This window comes from Sinocyclocheilus anshuiensis, unplaced genomic scaffold, assembly GCF_001515605.1.
Source record: "Sinocyclocheilus anshuiensis isolate Anshui unplaced genomic scaffold, SAMN03320099.WGS_v1.1 scaffold1270, whole genome shotgun sequence".
NCBI classification, from domain to species: Eukaryota; Metazoa; Chordata; class Actinopteri; order Cypriniformes; family Cyprinidae; genus Sinocyclocheilus; species Sinocyclocheilus anshuiensis.
In genome coordinates, this window is record NW_015555837.1 from 17,475 (window position 1) to 38,341 (window position 20,867).

The 20,867-nt window shown below is 35.8% G+C and overlaps 1 protein-coding gene across 3 annotated transcripts in view; it reads left to right on the top strand.

Annotated features, from left to right (window-relative positions):
* The window catches only part of LOC107675466 (protein BANP), a 43,577-nt gene that overhangs the window by 3,652 nt on the left and 19,058 nt on the right, over positions 1 to 20,867 (top strand). For 2 of the 3 annotated variants that reach the window (XM_016469827.1, XM_016469828.1), the window contains exons 5-11: positions 385 to 486; positions 648 to 817; positions 7,886 to 8,125; positions 8,804 to 8,965; positions 13,685 to 13,812; positions 16,422 to 16,493; positions 17,691 to 17,741. In XM_016469827.1, coding sequence (XP_016325313.1) covers positions 385 to 486; positions 648 to 817; positions 7,886 to 8,125; positions 8,804 to 8,965; positions 13,685 to 13,812; positions 16,422 to 16,493; positions 17,691 to 17,741 — 925 coding nt within the window. The remainder of the gene's footprint in view (positions 1 to 384; positions 487 to 647; positions 818 to 7,885; positions 8,126 to 8,803; positions 8,966 to 13,684; positions 13,813 to 16,421; positions 16,494 to 17,690; positions 17,742 to 20,867) is intronic. The other variant, XM_016469829.1, reaches the window with a different exon arrangement.

The following is a 20,867-nucleotide window of genomic DNA, read 5'->3' on the forward strand; positions in this document are numbered from 1 at the left end:
AAGCTAAATCATTTTAAATTCTGCAAATGAATTTAGAAATTGTAAGATTCTAATCATAATTTTGAGATTGGCATTTAACAGTGTTATTAAATTATTATTATATATATTTTTTTGTAGAGATTAACTTTGAGTGTTGGATGACGGTTAAGGTAATCTAAATGTAAAAAAAACAAACAAACATATAAATTCATTAAAATAAATACATAAAAAAATGGCTATAGTATCGATATATATATATATATATATATATATATATATATATCGAGCATCACTATGTAATATTATTAGAACAGATCTTTTTTGTGTTGTTCCCACCAGTTGAGAACCAGCAGTGATATAAAGTTTTGACAGTGTCAGACAGTAACAGTGAGTGTTTGCTGTCAGTGTTGTTCCTCAGACAAACGTTATAGTGAGTGGAGACCGGCCGAAGACGCGGGAGGAAACTTCACCGCGCGCCTCAGACTCTTTAGAGAACCTGCTCAGCAAGTGAGTTTGTGTTTTTGTGCATAAATGAAATAAAAATGTCTCCTGTGTGTGCAAATGTATGCATACTGTATTCAGATATATACAGGAGACAATTTCTGGATCTGTTGCACAAGCTCTCCATAACATCTCTCGGTGTAATTTGTGTTATGTTTTCATTGCAGTACTGTTGGGCGAGGAAGGCAGAAGACGATAGTGCTGAAGGTTCCCGTCCAGGAAGAGGTTCCGGAAGATCAGGAAAGTGGCTCTGAAACGAGCGATTCGGTGTCCAACAGCGGCCAGCCGTTATCTCAGAATACCAACAACGTAACGCTCATCACTCTCAACTCAGAGGGTAAGATTCACAAATGGATTGTGTTTTGTCTTAAAATTTCCCCAATGATAATTAGTCACATATGCATTTATTTGTGCACAAAAATCCCTTATGAAATCATTAATACAGGAAGCTTTGTGAGGACATAAAGGACCCTTTTTAACAGTCGATGGACACTTTTCACATTTCTGGTTCTCAGAAGCAGAAGCGTTTCCATTTACTCCAATAAAAAATAAAACAAGATATTTATGTATGAGAATTGATATTTGCGTATTTATGTCTTTTCAAAAGAGGAAAAAAAATATAGAGAGATTCATTATGTTGGTCAGAAGAAAGAAAATGTCAAATTTGCCGTCACTCCCTTCAGCCTTTGTATTGCAAACACTCACGCAGCAGCGTTAACCAGTTTTCTATTTAATACCAAGTTAATAAAACACAAAGTATAATGTTATAAATGTACATTACATTTTTTTTTAAATTTAAATATAAAAAATGCAAAAACAAAAAAAGATATACCAAAGTAATAAAACACAAAGTATAACGGTATGTACATGAAGTTTTATTTATTAAAATATCAAAAATACAAAAAATCAAATAAAAAAAATGCCAAGATAATAAAATGCAAAGTATAATATTACAAATGTACTTACATTTTTTAAACAATTAAAATAAAAATAAAAAATAAATAAAAAAATAAAAATGTATACAAAGGCAATAAAACACAAAGCATAATGTAATAAATGTACATTAAATGTTTAAACAATTTTAAAAAATTATATATTTAATTTTTATTATAAATCAAACTAATAAAACACAAAGCATAATGTTATAAATGTATATTATAAAAAATAAATAAATAGAAAAAAAATAAAAAATTAATACCAAAGTAATAAAACAAAATGTATATATAATAAATGTATTTACATTTGTAAAAAATAAAATACATAAAAAAAAAATACTAAGGTAGTGACTAGGGCTGCATGATTAATCGAATGCGATTGTCATGCGCATTTTGTTAAAAAAGCCGGTTCTGTAATCAGCAGTAAATCATCATCACGTGCTTTCAGATGGAGCAGCATTTACTTCACATAGCCGTAGTTCACTGACAAGTTACGCAAAAAAATCGCAGATGATTTTAATGATTCTGAAATCGAAGAAATCGTTCGCGATAATAACAGCTGTTTGTGTAGCTTCTCAGTGAACTATGGCTCTGTGAAGTAAATGCTGCTCCATTTGAAAGCATGTGAAAATACCAGATTTAATAAGTGAGTGAGTGAGTGATGTGATGTGACATGTGGCCAAGTATGGTGACCCATACTAGGAATTAGTGCTCTGCATTTAACCCATCCTAAGTGCGCACACACACAGCAGTGAACACACACACACCATGAACGCATGACAATCGCAGCTTCTGTCGAATCGCGATCTCGATTCCATTTCGATTTATCGTGCAGCCCTAGTAGTGACACACAAAGTATATATATATTTTATAAATGTGCATATTTGTTTTTTATTAAAATATATAATTAAAAACATTTTTAAAAATTCAACATTTCATACTAAGGCAATAAAACAAAGTATAGTGTTATAAATGTACATGACTTTTTAAAATTAAATTACAAAAAGCTGCTAGATTCATGATATTAATAACTGTGGAAACAGGTCATCACAATCTGTGAAATAGGTCCATAAGCTTACTTATGTCCTAGCCATGATTTGTTATCATTATATATGTTATCAGGGGGCGGGACATCGTCAGTATAGAGAGAATCTGATTGGACAAAAATCATTGTAGTGCAGGATGAGTCATCGACATTATTAGTCTGTTTTCCAGAAGAGAAAGAACTCTACTTAAAGCTAATTTTGTCGATGTTTAGAAGTTGACTAGCATAAATTTCCCCAAAGCTAAGAAAAACTAAAAGCCACAAAAAAATTCCAATTTTGATTTTATGGCGACATAAAAGGATATAATTTTTATGAGCCAGTGGGAACCATTTGTTTTGAGTTCAGCACAAACATGGCCTCACAAGAAGAGCAACAAATTTAAACAATCATTGAAAAGGTTTGAAGACATGGAAATCTTAGAAATGCATCTGCACAAATAAGATAATAGCATGTTTATGGCTCGTATGTATTTTCATGTGTTTTGTCTCTGTGGTTGGGTAACATTTAAGCATAAAAATGTAGCGGAAAATCCTTGAAATCTTAGAAGTGTGAACAGAGAACAATAGGCTCCGGTTAGTAAAATCAAAGTGTACTCTGCTATTATTGATTAATAATATAAACATGTTTTGACTATCCACTATTACTTCAAACAAAGTTCGTTACACCAGTAACCCTTGTGTGTTGTGTAAGCGTCTGGCCGTCTGTGATTCAGGGATGTATCTTTGGTCTGGAGGAGGTCTGGGATTAAAGGGTTTGTTTTGATTGCTTAACTTCTGCTTTTGCTTTTCTCATTATTTGACTGGGTTGTTTTGGAGTGGCGTCTGGGTTAGCTTGGTTTGTTCAAAGACGTTCCTCCACAAATATTCACTTGTTCGCAGCTGTTCGTGATGATATTTAGTCAACGAATGGTACATTTGGTTCTTTAAAGGCTTTGCTTTTGTTTGTTTGGGTTGTTTTCCCCTTGCTTTAACCTCTACCATCATTTTGATGTAGGGGAGTGGGGTGAAATGTGTCATCCCTTTAATCTAGTAAACAGTGCAGCATTTTTGTCATGTGACCATACCATACATTTAAAAAGTGGCTGTATTATACAGCTTCTTGTGATTGAGAGATTCACATTGGGGAAAAAATTTTGATTTTTGTTTTTTGTTTTTTGTTTTGCTTGCTAAAGTACATTTATTTAATTAAAAGTTATTTAACTAATAAATAACTAAAAATATTGACAATTGTTTCACTACATTCAAATATTTTAAATATTTTCCTGGCTATTATATGACAAACATGACAAACATTTGTGTTTGTTGATAAATTAATTATTAATTTACCAATTTATTTGTCAATAATCATTATTTTTTTTCCATACCAAAATAATTAATAGTATATAATATCATATTATATTACAAAATGTTAAAAATTGTTTTGCTACATTAAAATATTCAAAATTTGAAATATTTTTCTGTCTGGTTTAAAAGTGTGAAAATGTTATACAAAGACTTGAGTTTTTCTCCTCAGTTTATATAGGCTACATATTTTTTATTTAATTTTATTAGCTAGAAATGTGTGTTTTTTTTTTAGATAAATTAATTAAGTAGTTAAATTAAATTAATTTAAATTATTAAATACATGGCCAACGTGTACAGCTGCCTGTGATTGAAAAACTCACATAGGGAGAACTGATTTTGTTTTGCTAGAAAATTTTATTTTATTATTATATTACAGAATAGTTGTTTTGCTGCATCGAACTTATGAAAATGTAAATATGTTATATTATAATATTTTGACACATTTGACTCCCTAACATAATTTTTACATGCCTGCTTTGACGAGACACAGAAATCCACGTTCCATGATAAGCCTTAACTGACCAGCAATAAACCCCATCAAGCTATAGCCGAAGCAGTGCTTGGCACGCACTACTCATACAAACATTTAACAGAAATGCCAATTCAAATAATTTCTGAGACAAATTATGCCACAAGTTACAGTATTTTTCTTGAGAGCACTCATGTAGGGCTGGGCGATATGACGATATTATCGTATATAGACGATGTCTCGTAAGTATCGCGATGTCGATGTCAACAGTCAGGTATCAGACGATTATCGACATTATCGGATAAAAATGACAAATGACAAACCTAGTAAGTTGCAAAAAATATTTTACATAGCCCCATAGTCACCAGGTCTTTTTGCATGCAAGAATGAAATAATTAGTAGGAGGGTTGGGCATTGAAAAGCTATTCCAATTTCGGAAATCAGATCAGATGCATAATGTCAGGAATCAAATTACTTGTTATAAAATTATACATTTCTATTCTGCGTCTCAATTTCTTTTTGCGCTTTTTTTGTGATTTCAAAAGATTCAACTAAGAAGACGAAATAGAACTCGCTTCTGCGCTCGCGCGCTGTTTTCTGTGCTGCACACACACACTCACACACACACACACAAAACGCACGCACAAAAGCCGCCTCTTATATACGCGAACACTGGACTGTCCTCCCTTTCTCGCATTCTTACACATTCAAATGGACAAATACACACAGAATTATATCAAAATATAATTTTGATATAAACAAGGGTGTATTGGATCCGTGCATTGACAGCAGCCGCTGCCGCCAGTCATTAATGTTAATCAAAGAACAAAGGAAAAGAAAATCCCTCACTGATCTTGACTGAATCACTTTTGTAACCTCAGTTTAATTTTATTTGCCTGTTGTTCGGCGCTGACTACTGTAATGGCAACGTGCATCTGTGTATGCGATTATTTTGGAGATGCGTTCCAATATAATTTATCCTTATTTTGGGTTTAGGCCTATTCTATTTTGATCTGCAGTTTAATAAAAGTTAAACAGAAAAAATACAAAAAGTAGCACTGCATGTGTTTCTGAATATTTATTTAAACAGATTGTATAATGATGAAAAACCACAAACATGACAGGTAATTAAAATACGCAAATTCCTTCAGCGCACATTTCCGTGTAATATTTTTACAGATTTAGTAAACCGTGTATACAATATAATTATGTTTAATTAAGCTGATATATATAGCACTATAAATTCTTAATTAATTTGCAACAAAACTATAAAGTTTTGTTGCAAACGGATGAAGACATTAGCTTCTCAGCTCGCCCCTCAACATGCACGCGTTTGGAGTTTCGGCAGCCCAACACTGAATATTATATTGTGGCCGTTGTATTTTGATTAATAAAAAAGCGATAATGCCAAAAAGAAAGAGAAACATCGGAAAATAGGCATATTTTATTCAAGACATGATTATAGGACATCAACATGCATTTATCATTCTTACAATCACCGCCAGAATGTCCAACTTCACCATGATGAACTTAAAATTGGGTTCTATTATTTTTCCTCAACAGTTCTCCTCACAAAACTAAATTCATTTCAAACACAAATTTGATAAGAACAGAGTGGAAATTATTAGCAACACCAAAATAACAGCAAAGCTAATGTTTTCTGTTAGTTTAAGCCCAAACTAAGAAAAGTAAAACCAAACTTTGTGGCAATAATTAAGACCAAACTGAACATGGTGTGTGTTTATGTTGCGTGTCGGCAATGTTTTCTCGACGGGGGCGGGGCGAGGTGGAGGTGGGGCTTAGGTAGACGAAATTATCGGATATCGCGATATTTTTAAAGATATTTTTGACATCGCCCAGCCCTACACTCATGATGAGAACACATTCCTGGTTATGTAATAATTTGCATCTTAGTTATGTGAAGAAGAAATGTGATGGTCTCACTGTTGAACTTCAATCATCATTTTCAGCCATGCCAGCATTTTTGTCCAAATAAAGAAAGCGTCTCTTTCCTAAGTGGTCTAAACCAGTAATGCTCTTGTGATGTGTTTGTTTAGTGACAAATAATGTCCACCAGGGGACACTCTTGCATTTGCTCTGAGCGTGGAGTGTGTTTTGAATTCAGGTCTGTAACCTCCACAGACATTGAGGGACTTGCTCTTACCCCTCCACAAATGTTTGGGATTACTAGTAGGCTAATATTGAAAACAATGGCTGATGCTTCATTTGTTCCCCTAGTCCTGAATATGTCATTTCACCTTGTGAGAGTCACGTATTTTGACAAATGTCTTGTACAGTGATCTGCCGTCTAGATCAGGTGTTTGCAAACTTTTTGATGCTAAATATCAACTATGCTGCTCCTCTGCAAAGGTGCATCTTCCTAAAATATAAAGGCAACTAAATATTTTCATGCATATAAAGACATTTATACTGCGTAATAAAAATATTATAAGGACATGTTTACAAAGTAAAATAATTGACATTTATATTCTCATTGCAAAAAGCAATTGCAAATTAGTAAAATATAATATGGGACCTATTTGAATAAGCAATTAAATAATGTTGTGTATCTTTCTTTTTATCCATTATTAGCTGTGTTATTTTAGTATTATTCATGTACTAAAATAGAATTCATGATATATTTAATTGGCTTTTTATGTTTTCATTTTTAATTGTGGTTCAAGTTTTAGAGATTGTGTTATGTGCTTCAGTCATTTTTATTAGTTTTTATTAAATATTTATATTTATGTTTAATTTAGTTTTATTTCATTTTAGTACTTCAACTTAAGCTTGTTTTATTTCAGTGAGTTGCCAAAGCAACATTTTTAATTTGGGTTTTTCATCTAATATTTATATTTTGCTTGTTATATTTATATACTTGGTATTTATATCCATTTATTTATTTTTATATAATACAATTTAATATAAAAATGTATTTTGCCATGCAAAAAATAAATTAATGAATAAATAAAGATTTTTTTAAATTGATAAAATAATAATAATTTATGGACAAACCCAAATATATAATATGATATGATATGATATAATATAATATAAACCAGTCTTAAGTCGCTTGGGTATATTTGTAGCAATAGCCAACAATACACTTTATGGGACAAAGTTATCGATTCTTCTGTTATGCCAAAAATCATTAGGATATTAAGTAAAGATCATGTTCCATGAAGATATTTTGTACATTTCCTACCATAAATATATCAAAACTTAATTTTTGATTAGTAATATGCATTGCATAGTAATACGTCATTGCTGTGTTAATTTGGACAAATATAATATAATATAATATCTGTAAAATACACATTTCTAGCAAAACTTTCTAAGAAAAAAAATAGGACTCATACTGACCCTGATGAGCATCTAATGCATCATGAAAGCAACAGACGTATATACAGAGTTATACACACACATATATATATATATATATATATATATATACATTTTTGGATTTGTAAGTAACACTAGTTTTCTGTCAGACAGCTTCATAGTTACATAACTCTAATAAATTACAGTGACAAGTTACTTATGAACATGGGAAAACTGTGTACATTTGGAACAACATTTTTGTAATTAGTGTTTATTTTCCTCCTTCTATAGAGGACTATCCGGCAGGAACGTGGCTGGGTGATGAGAACAACCCTGAGATGCGCGTGCGCTGTCCGGTATCTCCAGCGGACATGCTGCACATCAGCACCAACTGTCGCACGGCAGAGAAACTGGCCCTGACGCTGCTGGACTACCTGTTCCACCGCGAGGTGCAGGCCGTCTCCAACCTCTCCGGACAGGGGAAGCACGGCAAGAAACAGCTGGACCCGCTCATGATCTACGGCATCCGATGTAAGTCTGAACAATACCTCCAGAAGAACAAAATAAGTATGATTTACAATATGGTAATCGCAGTTCTTGTGATTCCTTGACGGTTAATGATTGTTTATGTTTTTGTACGAGCAGCCAGTTAGTAACTACATTGGTTTAAGTGCCTTACGTACTGTACGTTGTAATCTATATGTATTCTGAAGACTTATTTGTTCCAAGCCTCTCTGTGACAGATCAGATTTTTGACTGTATCAGTTCAGTTTATATGAGTCAGTTTAATTAATCTCAGTTCTGTCCTGTCTAATTTAAATCATTCAAGTAGCTCAGCTGCGGTTCTGCCTCATCCGGCATCAGACTTATTTTCTCCACATGAGCTAATTAGAAGTGCTTATAACCGCTCCTGTCATTCACAACAACTCGCGTCACGTCATTATGTAGGTCAATTCGTGCAACAAACCATAAGTAACATCGAGAAATGAGCTGGTGTGGATAATTATAAATACGAGGAATGTTACATGCAGTTTTGCACGAACAAACACCAATTGACAGTCGCTAACATGAATGAACTCAACTCAGTGAGTGCAAAGAGTTTATTTGCTTGCAGCATAAATCTATGACTAAATATTATGTCAGTGTTTGCTCCCTTATTTCCTGACTGATTTTATTATGCTTGCAATGTCTCTGTCCATGTGTAACCAGGTCACCTGTTCCACAAGTTCACCATTACAGAGTCCGACTGGTACCGCATCAAGCAGAGCATCGACTCCAAGTGTCGCACCGCTTGGCGCCGGAAGCAGCGAGGACAGAGTTTGGCGGTTAAGAGTTTCTCACGACGAACCCCCGCCTCGCAGAGCAGCCCAGGTATGAACCCCTACGTCCTTTCCAGCCAATTTTGTCTCTTGCCAAACTTACGAGCCCTGTTTCTCTTTGATTTTGATGCTAAGTGTCTAGGCCGCAGCTGGCTTGTGTTCAATTGAACATAAACATATGCTGCAAGTGAGTGTATGAGAGAGAACTAGCTATGAACTAGCTATGTACATAACCTCACATCCATTCGCGCAAATGTCATGTGTACGTTGCACACAAGTGTTTATTCACACACATATGTTTGTGTGTGCGAGAGATACTCTGTGACTGATGTTTCCTCATCTAACAGCTGGTTTTAATCTCAGGACAACGCCTCACGTCCTGTCCCTTCCTCTCAGAGATCCGCGGGCCTTCACCTTTGACCCGTTTCGGACTTACCCAAATGTCCTGTATTTGGTCCGTCACAATGGTCCATACACTTACGATTGCTTCACCTCCTTCGGTTGTCCATGTCCAACTGGAATAGGCCTCCCTGCGTGGTAGAACTATTGGCTTATGAACAAGCCACCTGGTGCTCAGCCTTCCTTCAAACCAGAGCGAGAAGAACATGTGGTCTGTTGCTAATGCAACAACAAGTGTTTCCATCTGAGAACAAAAATATCTTATTTTTGATGAGTAGGCATGGAGAAAATAAGCCGCACACTCTGCCATAGCTTGCAAAATTCTGTATATATTTGCAAATTTACAGCTTTAAAGTAGAGGTCTGCATTCTGACCAGATTTCTTGCGATGCGGGATTAAATTCCCGAATAAAACGTGGTAGCGGTCGGTAACTCTGGTGTAACTTGAACGGGAGCGGGCGGTCTAACAATATCTCGTTCCCGACGTCCTTTCATAACAACATGTCTGTCCTTTATTCTTATTGACCACTGGTACAGCCTGCACTCAGGACTGTTATGCATGCATGAACCAGCGCTTTCTGAGTCAAGCATTTTATTTGCGAGGTCTGTGCGCAGCATGTGACTAACACTCAGAGCAGGCTGTAGCCTACCGGTGGTAAATACGGTCCTCAGACAGAACAGGCAGGTTGTCGATGAGTGACAGAGTAGAATAAGGATGGAGCAAAGTGTGGCTGCGCTGTCCTTGAAGGACGTTCAACTCGGTTTTGTTTATATTTTGCTTAGCCTAGCATTTTAAATGACAGATGTCGTAGCCTATTTATTTATTTATTTTTCTCTGCGACACTTTTCCTACTGTGTACAGCAAAATGTTAAACGAATTTAGTATTTTGACAAGACGAATAAAAATAAGAAATACAATTTTTGTACAACATTTTTATTTTCTCTGTGACACTTTTTTTTCCCCTACTGTGTTGGCAGCAGTTGCTGTCACTAACTTCAAGACTCTTGACAAGACAAATTATATAAATACAATTTTGTGCAGACTACACTTTTATTTGTTAGCCCATCTCTCTTTCTTTCAGTAGCGGAAATTTAAATGTGAGATTCTGGAAACGAGATCTGACTAAAAAAACAGTCCCGCACAGACCTCTACTTTAAAGCTGATGTGATTTTTATCTGTTAAAATACTTTAAAGGCAGGGTAGGTAATTTGGTTCAAAACCCTTTTTTGTTATGCTGGATGAAAGTCTCTTCACATCCCAATATAGCAATCACTAAGTTAAGATGTCTAAATTTATTTATATCGTCTGTGGAAGGCGTAGGACTATAAAATGTTCATCCAATCATATTCCTCAGTCCGAGGACTACGATAGGCTGTTCTACCTGCCTGTCAACATATGTATTTGCATACCTCCGCGCATCCTGTTCACGCAGACATGATACGTCATCAGCGCGTTCCATTACACTATTCCTGACCGAGCGAGAATGGAAGGCGTTATTATTGTAATATTATGCACTTTGTACTGTAATGTTTTCTCACCGGTGAATGAGACGTGAGGTAATCTGACAACGTTTGCATTCAATCCTCCACCAACGCCGTCTCTCATCGTGTCGCTGGTTAGCCGCTGATCTGTCTGGGATCATGTGTTTTGGAGGAGTGGCTTTAGAGAGGGATTTGCAGGGAGGGTGGGATCTTATGCTTTCAAAGCTAGCTTGCTATTGCTAGCCTCTCCAAAACTGCTTACCCTACATAAATCTGAAATAAATACTTTACATTTAAGAAGCGACAAAGATGAAGCGACATTTACAATTTACAATGTTACCAAACTATACAATACCAAGTGCATGTGCGTTAACTGCTAGAACATGACATTTTCAAAACTTCTCTATATTTAATTAATAGCAACTGTTTGGTCAAATGATCATATTCTTTTACATATGTTGCCATACTATATTCATTCACTTTTAAACCATGGATCCATGAAATTTTGAATATTTAATAATTAGGGCTGGGAAAATCGAGAAATGATTCAGCATCGATTTTGAGATTTTCCGAATGCATCGCGATTCTTTCTTGAATCGATTCTGAGCTTAGTTTTGAATAGCAGAAGGCACTGCATGCTTTAGAAACAGCCGTACTCTGCTTGTTTCCAAATCCTTACACACACTTGAACCTAAAATAATCATTCATAAAATTCGAAAAGGTTGAAGCGAATTACAAGGGTGTTCACAGTGGGCTGTGTTTACATTAATCTCGCGTCATAAAAGCATTCTGAGGTGAGGTGAAATTACAAGACTCAGCCGAACGCACAAAGCGCTCTTTAGCACTCTTCTTCATGAGCATTTGAGCGTGCGGATAAAAACTAGATTAGAGTGCCATCTGCTGTTAAAATCTAAGCTCAGAATCGATTCCAGAGGAATCGCGATGCATTCTGAAAATCGATTTATCATCCCAGCCCTATTAATAATCAAAATGAGACTTTTGTTTTTTGCTAACATGGTTGATAACTGCAAGAATATGTATGTAAATATTTTATGCTTACTAATTGGAAATGTTTCGATAAATTATCAGTCTACGTTTGTTTGCAGACCTTTCATGACCATGCGAAGTGCATGTTTGTTTAACGTTAGAACAAGAATTCAAATTTGGTAGATGACCACATTTGTTGGCATATGTTATCATGTTTTAAGCATGTGCACTAACCACTAGGCCATGGATCTGAAAAAATTCTTCGTTTGAATAAGCAATGATGTTTAGGTCAAATAGCCATTTTCGTTTGCAAACATATATTTTAAGCATGTACACTAGCTTCTAAAAAACAAGGACTCAACAAAAACAAACTACTTTCTTTCACACAGTTTATATTACAATGTTTTGATTGTCATTGTAGAATTATCAAAGCAGTTTTATTTAAAAAAAAAAATTGTTAACATTACCATACCATGTTTGTTAGCATGTGTGCTAACAGACCACAAAACCAACAAAATTCAGCATGTTTAATAAGATGCAACATTTTTAATAAAGTCACCATCTTCAGACACATTATCATAGCTGTTTTTGATTGTCATTGTAGAATTATCAGGACTCTTTTATTTAACAACATTTGCTAAGATTAACATATCATGCTTGTTAGCATGTGTGCTAACTGCCAAAAAATATTCAGTATATTTAATAAACTACAGCATTTTTGACAAGCAATCAGCTTCAGACACACAAGCATGTTTTTGATAGTTGTTGTAGAATTATCAATAGTTTTATTTAAAACTTTTGTTAACTTTGCCATACCATGTTTGTTAGCATGTATGCTAACTGTCAGGCCACAAAAAAAATTCAGTATTGGATAATAAGTTGCAGCATTTTCATCAAACAACCATCTTCAGGCACATTATCATGCCGTGTTTTTAATTGTCCAACACAGTTGTTTTTGTTTTACATGGGCATTGCTAAACCGATAGCAGCTAAGAAGCGAAAACTAGCAAGCTGAAGGACAAATTGCTCCGGAGGTCTTTCAGATGCATAAAATTGAATCCGGTTTACTTTTCATACGCAACCTTGGGAAGACCCAACGTAGTCTCAGATCACTTTGCGTCTGGGAAAACTAATAGTACGGCGTTGTCACATTTGGTGCTTTTTCCTCCAAGAAATGTTAGCCTGCTAATATGCCCTTCTCTATGATTTAAAATCACTCCAACTTTGTAAATGAATACCCGCAACGTTTTTCCAGAGACAACTTGACGACCTTTCATCAGAAATGCGGTGAGTGTGTGTTTTAAGCGTCTGGGCTGTTGTAGCATGTGGGTAATTCTCGTTGTTTAGACTGAGGGGTTGGGTTTACGTACGGTTTTAGGGCACGAGTGCGTTTGGGCTGCTGGGTCGAGAGCCCTTGTTGTGTATTTTGAGATCGTTTACGCTGTATAAACACTCTGTAATCTAGCAGATGCACTGGATCCCGTCCAGCAGCAGTCGGAAGGGATTTTCCTCAATTTCAGGGTGTGTGTATGCGAACTCTTCCACTTCTCTCTGCCTGTGAGAACCTTGTTTATCGTACATTCTCTTCTACATTTGTTTGGGTTTGCGCACGTTCACATTCGTACAAATATCTCAGACTATGTGACCTGCGGCTGTGTGAGCGCATGGGCGTTCGTCTGATTACACCGAAATCATGATGGAGGACAGACTGTGGTCTCTCTCTTTATCTCTTGCCTTGCTTAAGTGTGTGTGTGTGTGTGTGTGTGTGTTTGGCAGTTACAGTGGAGCATCTTCTGTTATTGAAAGCAGTTGTTTGACACGGTTTGACCCAGTCTCCCTAGTTTCTTTTTTGACCCACATAGTTGGATTGTGTTATGAACTTGTTTATGTGTGTCCTCGAACAGATGGAGTCTCGGCCGCAGAGACGTCAGCTATCGAGACCTCTACCCAGCAGGCCTTGCACTACGCGCTGGCTGGAGCCACACAACAAGTCCAGATCCACCGTATTGGAGAAGACGGGCAGGTGCAAGTTGTGAGTATCGTCATATCATCGTCATCATCAAAAAGGCCAACCCACACAAATAATTGACGATGGGCCGTTGAATTATTAGAAAATAATGACAGATAGATAGACGAACCGCTTGACGTCGTGGGTGCATCACCACCTCGGGTGTGCATTATTTTCTAATAATAGTCTGGAGTTAGAACACCTCAAGACATTGTTCAGATGTTGTATTTCAAGACATTCATCCGTTTTTTTTTCCTTAAAATGCTTTTGTTTGTAGGATTCATTTCTCACGCATCTCATCCAACGTTTGTGCTCCAACAACAGCGTTGTTGTTACCTCGCTAGTGAGAAATGACATGTTCCTTCTGATCTATCTATCTATCTGTCTGTCTGTCTGTCTGTTTGTCTATCTATCTATCTCTATCATCTATTGTTTTATGATTCCATTTATCTATCTATCTATCTATCTATCTATCTATCTATCTATCTATCGTTTTATCTTTCTATTTATCGTTCTATCTATCGTTCCATCTGTTTGAACTAATATTCGCCAAAAATTTAACTTTTGTAAAAGTTAATCCAAAGCTAAAGTTTAGCTAAAATTCTATTACTAATAAAAGTAAAATAATAAATATTTATGAATTACAATTAAAAGTACAGTGTCAAGTACATGACTCTGTTCGTAATAATTATATTATTTTGTTATTTTATAATAATAATTTAAATGCCTTTACAATGTGAGCACAAATTAAGATGTTCTCGGCCCTAAAAAAGGTTCAGTACCCTGTAAATGAGTTGAGGGTGGGCTCTTTTGACTTAGACCAGTGTGCAGAGAGCTAGCAATGCCATAGCAACCACCCAGAACACCCTAGCAACCATGTAGCGCCACCTTGGTAACCACTGCCAAATCTGGCACAGACAACCACCACTTTTTTCACCAAATGTAAATATCTGGCTTAAATTAATGTATTTGCAAGACCACACATCTCGTACCGTAATGCATACATACCCATTCATCTCAAATCTGTCTCAGCTGCGCAGGCAAACACATAAACACACTCAAACATCTCCTGATCTCTGTAAGAAGGTCTCGCTCTCCAGAACTCTGTTTGAGTGCTGGTGCTCAGAGGAAAGGCTGATCCCATAAAGCGTTTTAATGCAGCTTTAGCAGCAGAGTTTCCGCTGTGCCCCATCATGCACTCTCTTTTGAGGACCTAAACATGATCTCTGACTCTCACAGCTGCATGAGGTCACCTCCACCCCAACACACCATCCGAAATATGATCTGCTTACTGTTGTGACAGCACAATCAAAACCCTAAATACACAATGAACAATCAAGAGAGTTAAATCTGCGGAGGAGTTCTTGGCATCAGTGGACTCAGAAACGGATCTGTCATCTGTTGTTTGTGTAACATCTCCCTGAACCGAACCGTAATAGACAACAACTCAATGGTCAGCTTTTGTCAAGCCGTTTGGCTCCGGCAAATGTTCAGTTTTTGTCACTCGCACATAATCGATAAATTTAGCCTGTCAGATACGGCAAACAATGACATGCTCTTTTTAGGTTTTGAATGATCGCTCGTGTAGCTTTTGTTATAAACTTTCCTAAATTAGACTTGTTTTTTTTTTCATGAGAATTTTGGGAAAGCAGTGGAGGAAAAATCTGATTAACAAAACCAATAATATCAAATGTTTAGGAACACGTCACATTATTTGTGGAAAAATTTGTTATTTCTATACCACAGTACTGAACTACCAAGAAACATGAGACTGAAAAGTCTTCCAAGGTTAACCATGATACATTTGGCGTGTTATAATAATTAAATACAGTAAACACTCTACTGAAAGACGCCTTTGAAAGCCGCCAATGTAATGCATCATTGCATTGTAATTATTGGTCAATTTGGTGTTTTAGTTTCAAATGGTTGACAAGTCAAAATACCAAAATTCACTTCATTAGTGATTTAACTTTGAATTATTATTATAATTTTTATTTTTTTTGTGGAAACCATGATATACTACCATTCAAAAGTTTGGTGTAAGTTTTTATTTTTTATTTTTTTTTAAGAAAGAAATGAAATGAATACTTTTATACATCTTCTGAACATTCTTGAAAAATAACTTGTGTCATTGTTTCCACAGAAATATGAAGCAGCACAACTGTTTTCAAAACTGATAATCTGAAATGTTTCTTGAGCGGCAAATTAGAATGATTTCTGATAGATCATGTGACACTGAAGACTGGAGTAATAATGCTGAAAATTCAGCTTTGCATCACAGGAATAAAATACATTTTAAAATATATTCACAGAGAAACGTTATTTTAAATTGCAATAATATTTTACAATATTACTGTTTTTACTGTATTTTTATAAATAAATGCATCTTTGGAGAGCATGACTTTCAAAAACATTCAAAATCTGAATTATTCCAAACTTCTGACTGCTAATGTATATATATTTTGTCTGTTTATGACTTTTTGTCTTGCTATGGCTAATTTCAAAGCTAGCATTTTATGTATCCTAAATACACACGGTTAAATAATACTGGCACACTTTAAATTGTCAGACATAATTATTTGACAACAGCTTGATTGGAAATTACATTCATTTGGATATTTTTTCGTTCCCAGATACCGCAGGGACACCTCCACATTGCTCAGGTGCCACAGGGCGAACAGGTGCAGATCACGCAGGACAGCGAGGTGAGCATAATTTCCTTTATATTTCTTGTTCCTTCAGTCTCTCATTCTTCTTCTTCCTCTGAGGCTCTCCATCCCCTCATTTGTGTTTCCCATATAAAGGTCACAAAGACACAGGCCATCAAACCTCACCACCTATCCATAATTATTCCTGACCTACCAGTTTTACTATGATCTTTGGCAGAGATATTTCTCTAAAGCACTATTTCTAAGGCTCTTGAGTACTCCGAGTCCTAGATTTAAGCAGGATTATGTAAAGGTATCCGCATATATGTAATCATTATTTTGATCAAATCCAGCCATCATCTTGGAAAGAAGAGAGATGAGGGAGGAGAAGAGAATAAAAAATGCTCAAAAGCTCTTCCTGTGCTGGTTTATAAAAAAAATTGATGATGACTTTCAGTGCTCATTTTTTGGGTAAATTCTCAGTAATATTGTTTGTTTTTAAGTCCAGAGCTTAGCAACAGCGTGCCACTTCATCCAGCCTCCACTCACAAAGACTGTCTTTGTAATATATTTGGCGCGCCTCATTAAAACCATTTATCTGGAAGAGTTTGTAAAGGAAATGAGCCATCGTAAGATCATTTCCCTTTAGCTAGATATTTGTCAGGTGTGTGTGTGTGTTTTACAGTCAGATGGAGAACATGATTGAAAGTTTGTTGTGGTGCAGCAGTTTTTTCCCTGATGAATTAATTGAATATACATTCCACAGATTGTCTAAAAAATTTGACATGTTCATATGAATTGTTAGATAAAGTTGGAATGTCAAGACCTCTGAGATGGGAGAGGCCAAAATGACCATTTAAAGAATGAGGTTATAAACATTTGATGCTACTTTAATTTGATGCTAGATGATCCATATTTAATAGTCATTGCAACAAAAACTTAAAAAAAATTGTACATCTAAGGCAACACACTTTTGCATTCCACTGCTTTGCATTTCCATTGTTTTTCTTTGTAAACGTGCATTTTTTTACCATTACACATTACACAATGTTATAAAAACATCACGCTCAAGTTCAAACTTAAAAAAAAAAATTGTCTATAGACTTTGCTTTTTTCCCATTCCACCACTTTTTTTAAACACAGAAATCCCTGTCTGCATGAAAGTGCTCTGATGCTTTAAAAAAGAAATGTGTACTTCATTCATGGAAACTGGCAACTGCTGAAATTTGAAATTATGCCTTTCCTGTCTTGCAGGGCAACCTACAGATCCACCAAGTACATGTTGGGCAAGATGGCCAGGTAAATGTAGGTACCCTTTTACATTTATTGGTCCGTGTCCATGTGACAGTGTCTTTGTGTGTCCTCTCTCATTTTTTTGCTTGTTCTGAGAATATGATGTTTGGGACAGCGTGCACTTCCTGTTTCTCAGCTCACATCAAAGAGGAACTCTAGATCAGACAGGGCTGAAAAGCAATAGAGGCCTGTGTGGAAATTCAACTCCTTTCACACGAACAACACGCATTCAAAATTTTGGATCGTTATCTTCTTTACTACACCACCTTATGTTGAGAGACCGGTGCGTCCGTGTGTCCGTGAGGTACACAACCGATCAGTACTACATAGCAACCACTCAGAACATCTTATCCAGTGTTATTTTAGTATCATGGAGAACTATTATAGAGTTATTCATATCTTTGATTATTTTATGTTTTCCATTTTCATTTTCATTTTGTCTTGTTTTTGTCATTCTTATTATTTATTGTTTAAATAAGTCTACTTTTTATACATTTTATTTCATTTCTATTTTTAGTCATTTTAGTAAATTAAACTAAATAAAAATTAGAAAAATTGCCAACTGGCTGAAATAAAATAAATCAAAGTTTTTTTTTTAATTTTATTTCAGTAAATGTTTCTTTTTTTCAAGTAAATTTTTTTATGTTGTTAGTTAAATATAATACTTAGCAACCATATAACAACATTTAGCATTGAAGTGGAACATACACTGCAGTGCACTTTTTCCTCTGAAAATGAAAATCTAGATTGTACTTTGCCATTAAGGCAGCTTTTGCTGTTTTATCAGCACTTGTTTTTTCTAGCCTGTTTCCCAGTTCCAGCTGTTTACACATGCTCACATACCCATAACATACTCCATTATAATGTTAGTCATTTTAGTAAATTAAATTAAATAAAAATTAGAAAAATTGCCAACTGGCTGAAATAAAATAAATCAAAGTTTTTTTTAAAATTTTATTTCAGTAAATGTTTTTTTTTCTCAAGTAAATTTTTTTATGTTGTTAGTTAAATATAATACTTAGCAACCATATAACAACATTTAGCATTGAAGTGGAACATACACTGCAGTGCACTTTTTCCTCTGAAAATGAAAATCTAGATTGTACTTTGCCATTAAGGCAGCTTTTGCTGTTTTATCAGCACTTGTTTTTTCTAGCCTGTTTCCCAGTTCCAGCTTTTTACACATGCTCACATACCCATAACATACTCCATTATAATGATAGTTTTCATCTGTACAGTAGCATTGAGTAAATGTTTGCATTTTTTTTTAATATTCCTGGTATGTCTCCCAGATGATTGTAGATATGAGGGGGTATTTAGTCCACAGTGCCAAAGTTTGCACGTATGCGAAATACGTGTTTCCTGAAATCTTCAACTGGCTAATATGCATTAGACAATGTCTATCTATGCTTTCACATAAAATCGAAATAGGAAGAGGAAAGAGAGCAAAAGAAGATGTCATTAGCCCTGAGACAGCGTTCAGATGATTTCCCTGGACCTCTTCCACATCTCTGCATCAGGTTTTTTTTTTCATCCCTTCCAAGGATTTCTACACTCTGGTCCCTCCTCCTCTTCCTCCATCTCCTCTCTTTTCATCTCCATGTGCTGTGGTTCATCTGTCTTCGACTCATCTCCGTCCTGTAAACAGCTGGAGGCCTGTCCTCCACTCAGCCTCAGGTCGGCTATAAATGCTTCAGAAACACTTCATATCAGAGTGTTTACACAGTAATGGAAATTCTGTCAATATTTACCCTCTTTCCAAGCTCATTTGTTTTTCTTTCTTCCATAAAACAGAAATTTAGAAGAATGTCCTGGTCACTCTTTTCCATACAAATACAATGAATGTGAAATTAATCTTTCACATTTGTTGTTTACTCACCCTGAGGTCGTTCCAAACTCATATGATTTACTTTCTTCTATGGAAGACAAAAAGAGGACTTTTATAAACAAGTTTGTCATATAGACAACATGTTATGGTGTTCTTCTATTCTAATTGGGGCTTGAAAGATGCAGCCTGTACTGACCTTGTCTTGAAAATAGTGTAAAGTTCCTTCTTTGCCTGGTTAGGCAGGGTATCTTAATTACATTAGAGTTTTTACATCCCCATCTGCCCACCATGTTATCTCTGCCGTCAAGGAGAAGAGCCCATGATTTACATGCTGTCGGTCTATAGCAGCGTGCCATAACATTTAGCCCCCTTCCACCATCTAAAACAAACATGCACATAGCCAGCACATGAAAGACTTCCATTAGAGAAAGTGAAGGAGTGTTAACAGTGTGTTAAATCAGTCGGCGACCTCTTTGTGTGCTCTTATCTGATGCCTCCTCTCCTGCCCTCTGATCTGACCCCCACAACTACAGAGGTCCTGACCGAAAGATAAGGGAAGAACATGAAAAGAGGGTGAGAAGACTGAAGTTTGAGGAGATTTTGTTTTTGGTTGGAACAATTGGTTAGTTCCACATTGTGCTCGCAAATTCTTCAGACCAGACGTTGCAGATGTTTATTACTGAAACCTCTCAGGCCTTGTGTTTTCTATGAACAAGAGTTCTTTATTTACTTCTCTTTTCACAATGGGATGGTGCACAGCTGTGCACCCAGTTGGAGATCTGTACGGTGCTGCAGTCACTTCCTTGATAAGTTTTGAGGTAGGTAGGAAGAATGGAAGTAGGAAGGGGGAGATTTGGCTCCTATTGGTAAGTCCAGGTGCATAAGTTGATGTTCGGATTGAATTATGCAGGAGCTTTTGGCAAGCAGAATGGATATGTGAACAGCTCTGCTGAAGTGTAGTTGTATCTCAGTAGCTTGTGAGCCCAGAGGTTGTTTGCAGCCACGTACCACCTATTTTGACAAGAAAGGTAAAGCGAGTGATATTTAGGACACTTGTTACTATACATCCACAGATATGCTGCAGTGAGCATGTAAGAAAAAGAATATACAGTATCTCACAGAAGTGAGTACACCCCTCACATTTTTGTAAATATTTTATTATATCTTTTCATGTGACAACACTGAAGTCCTGAGAAACCTGTCCTGTTAAACCGCTGTATGGTCTTGGCCACCAGCAGCTCAGTTTCAGGGTCTTGGCAATCTTCTTATAGCCTACGCCATCTTTATGTAGAGCAACAATTCTTTTTTTC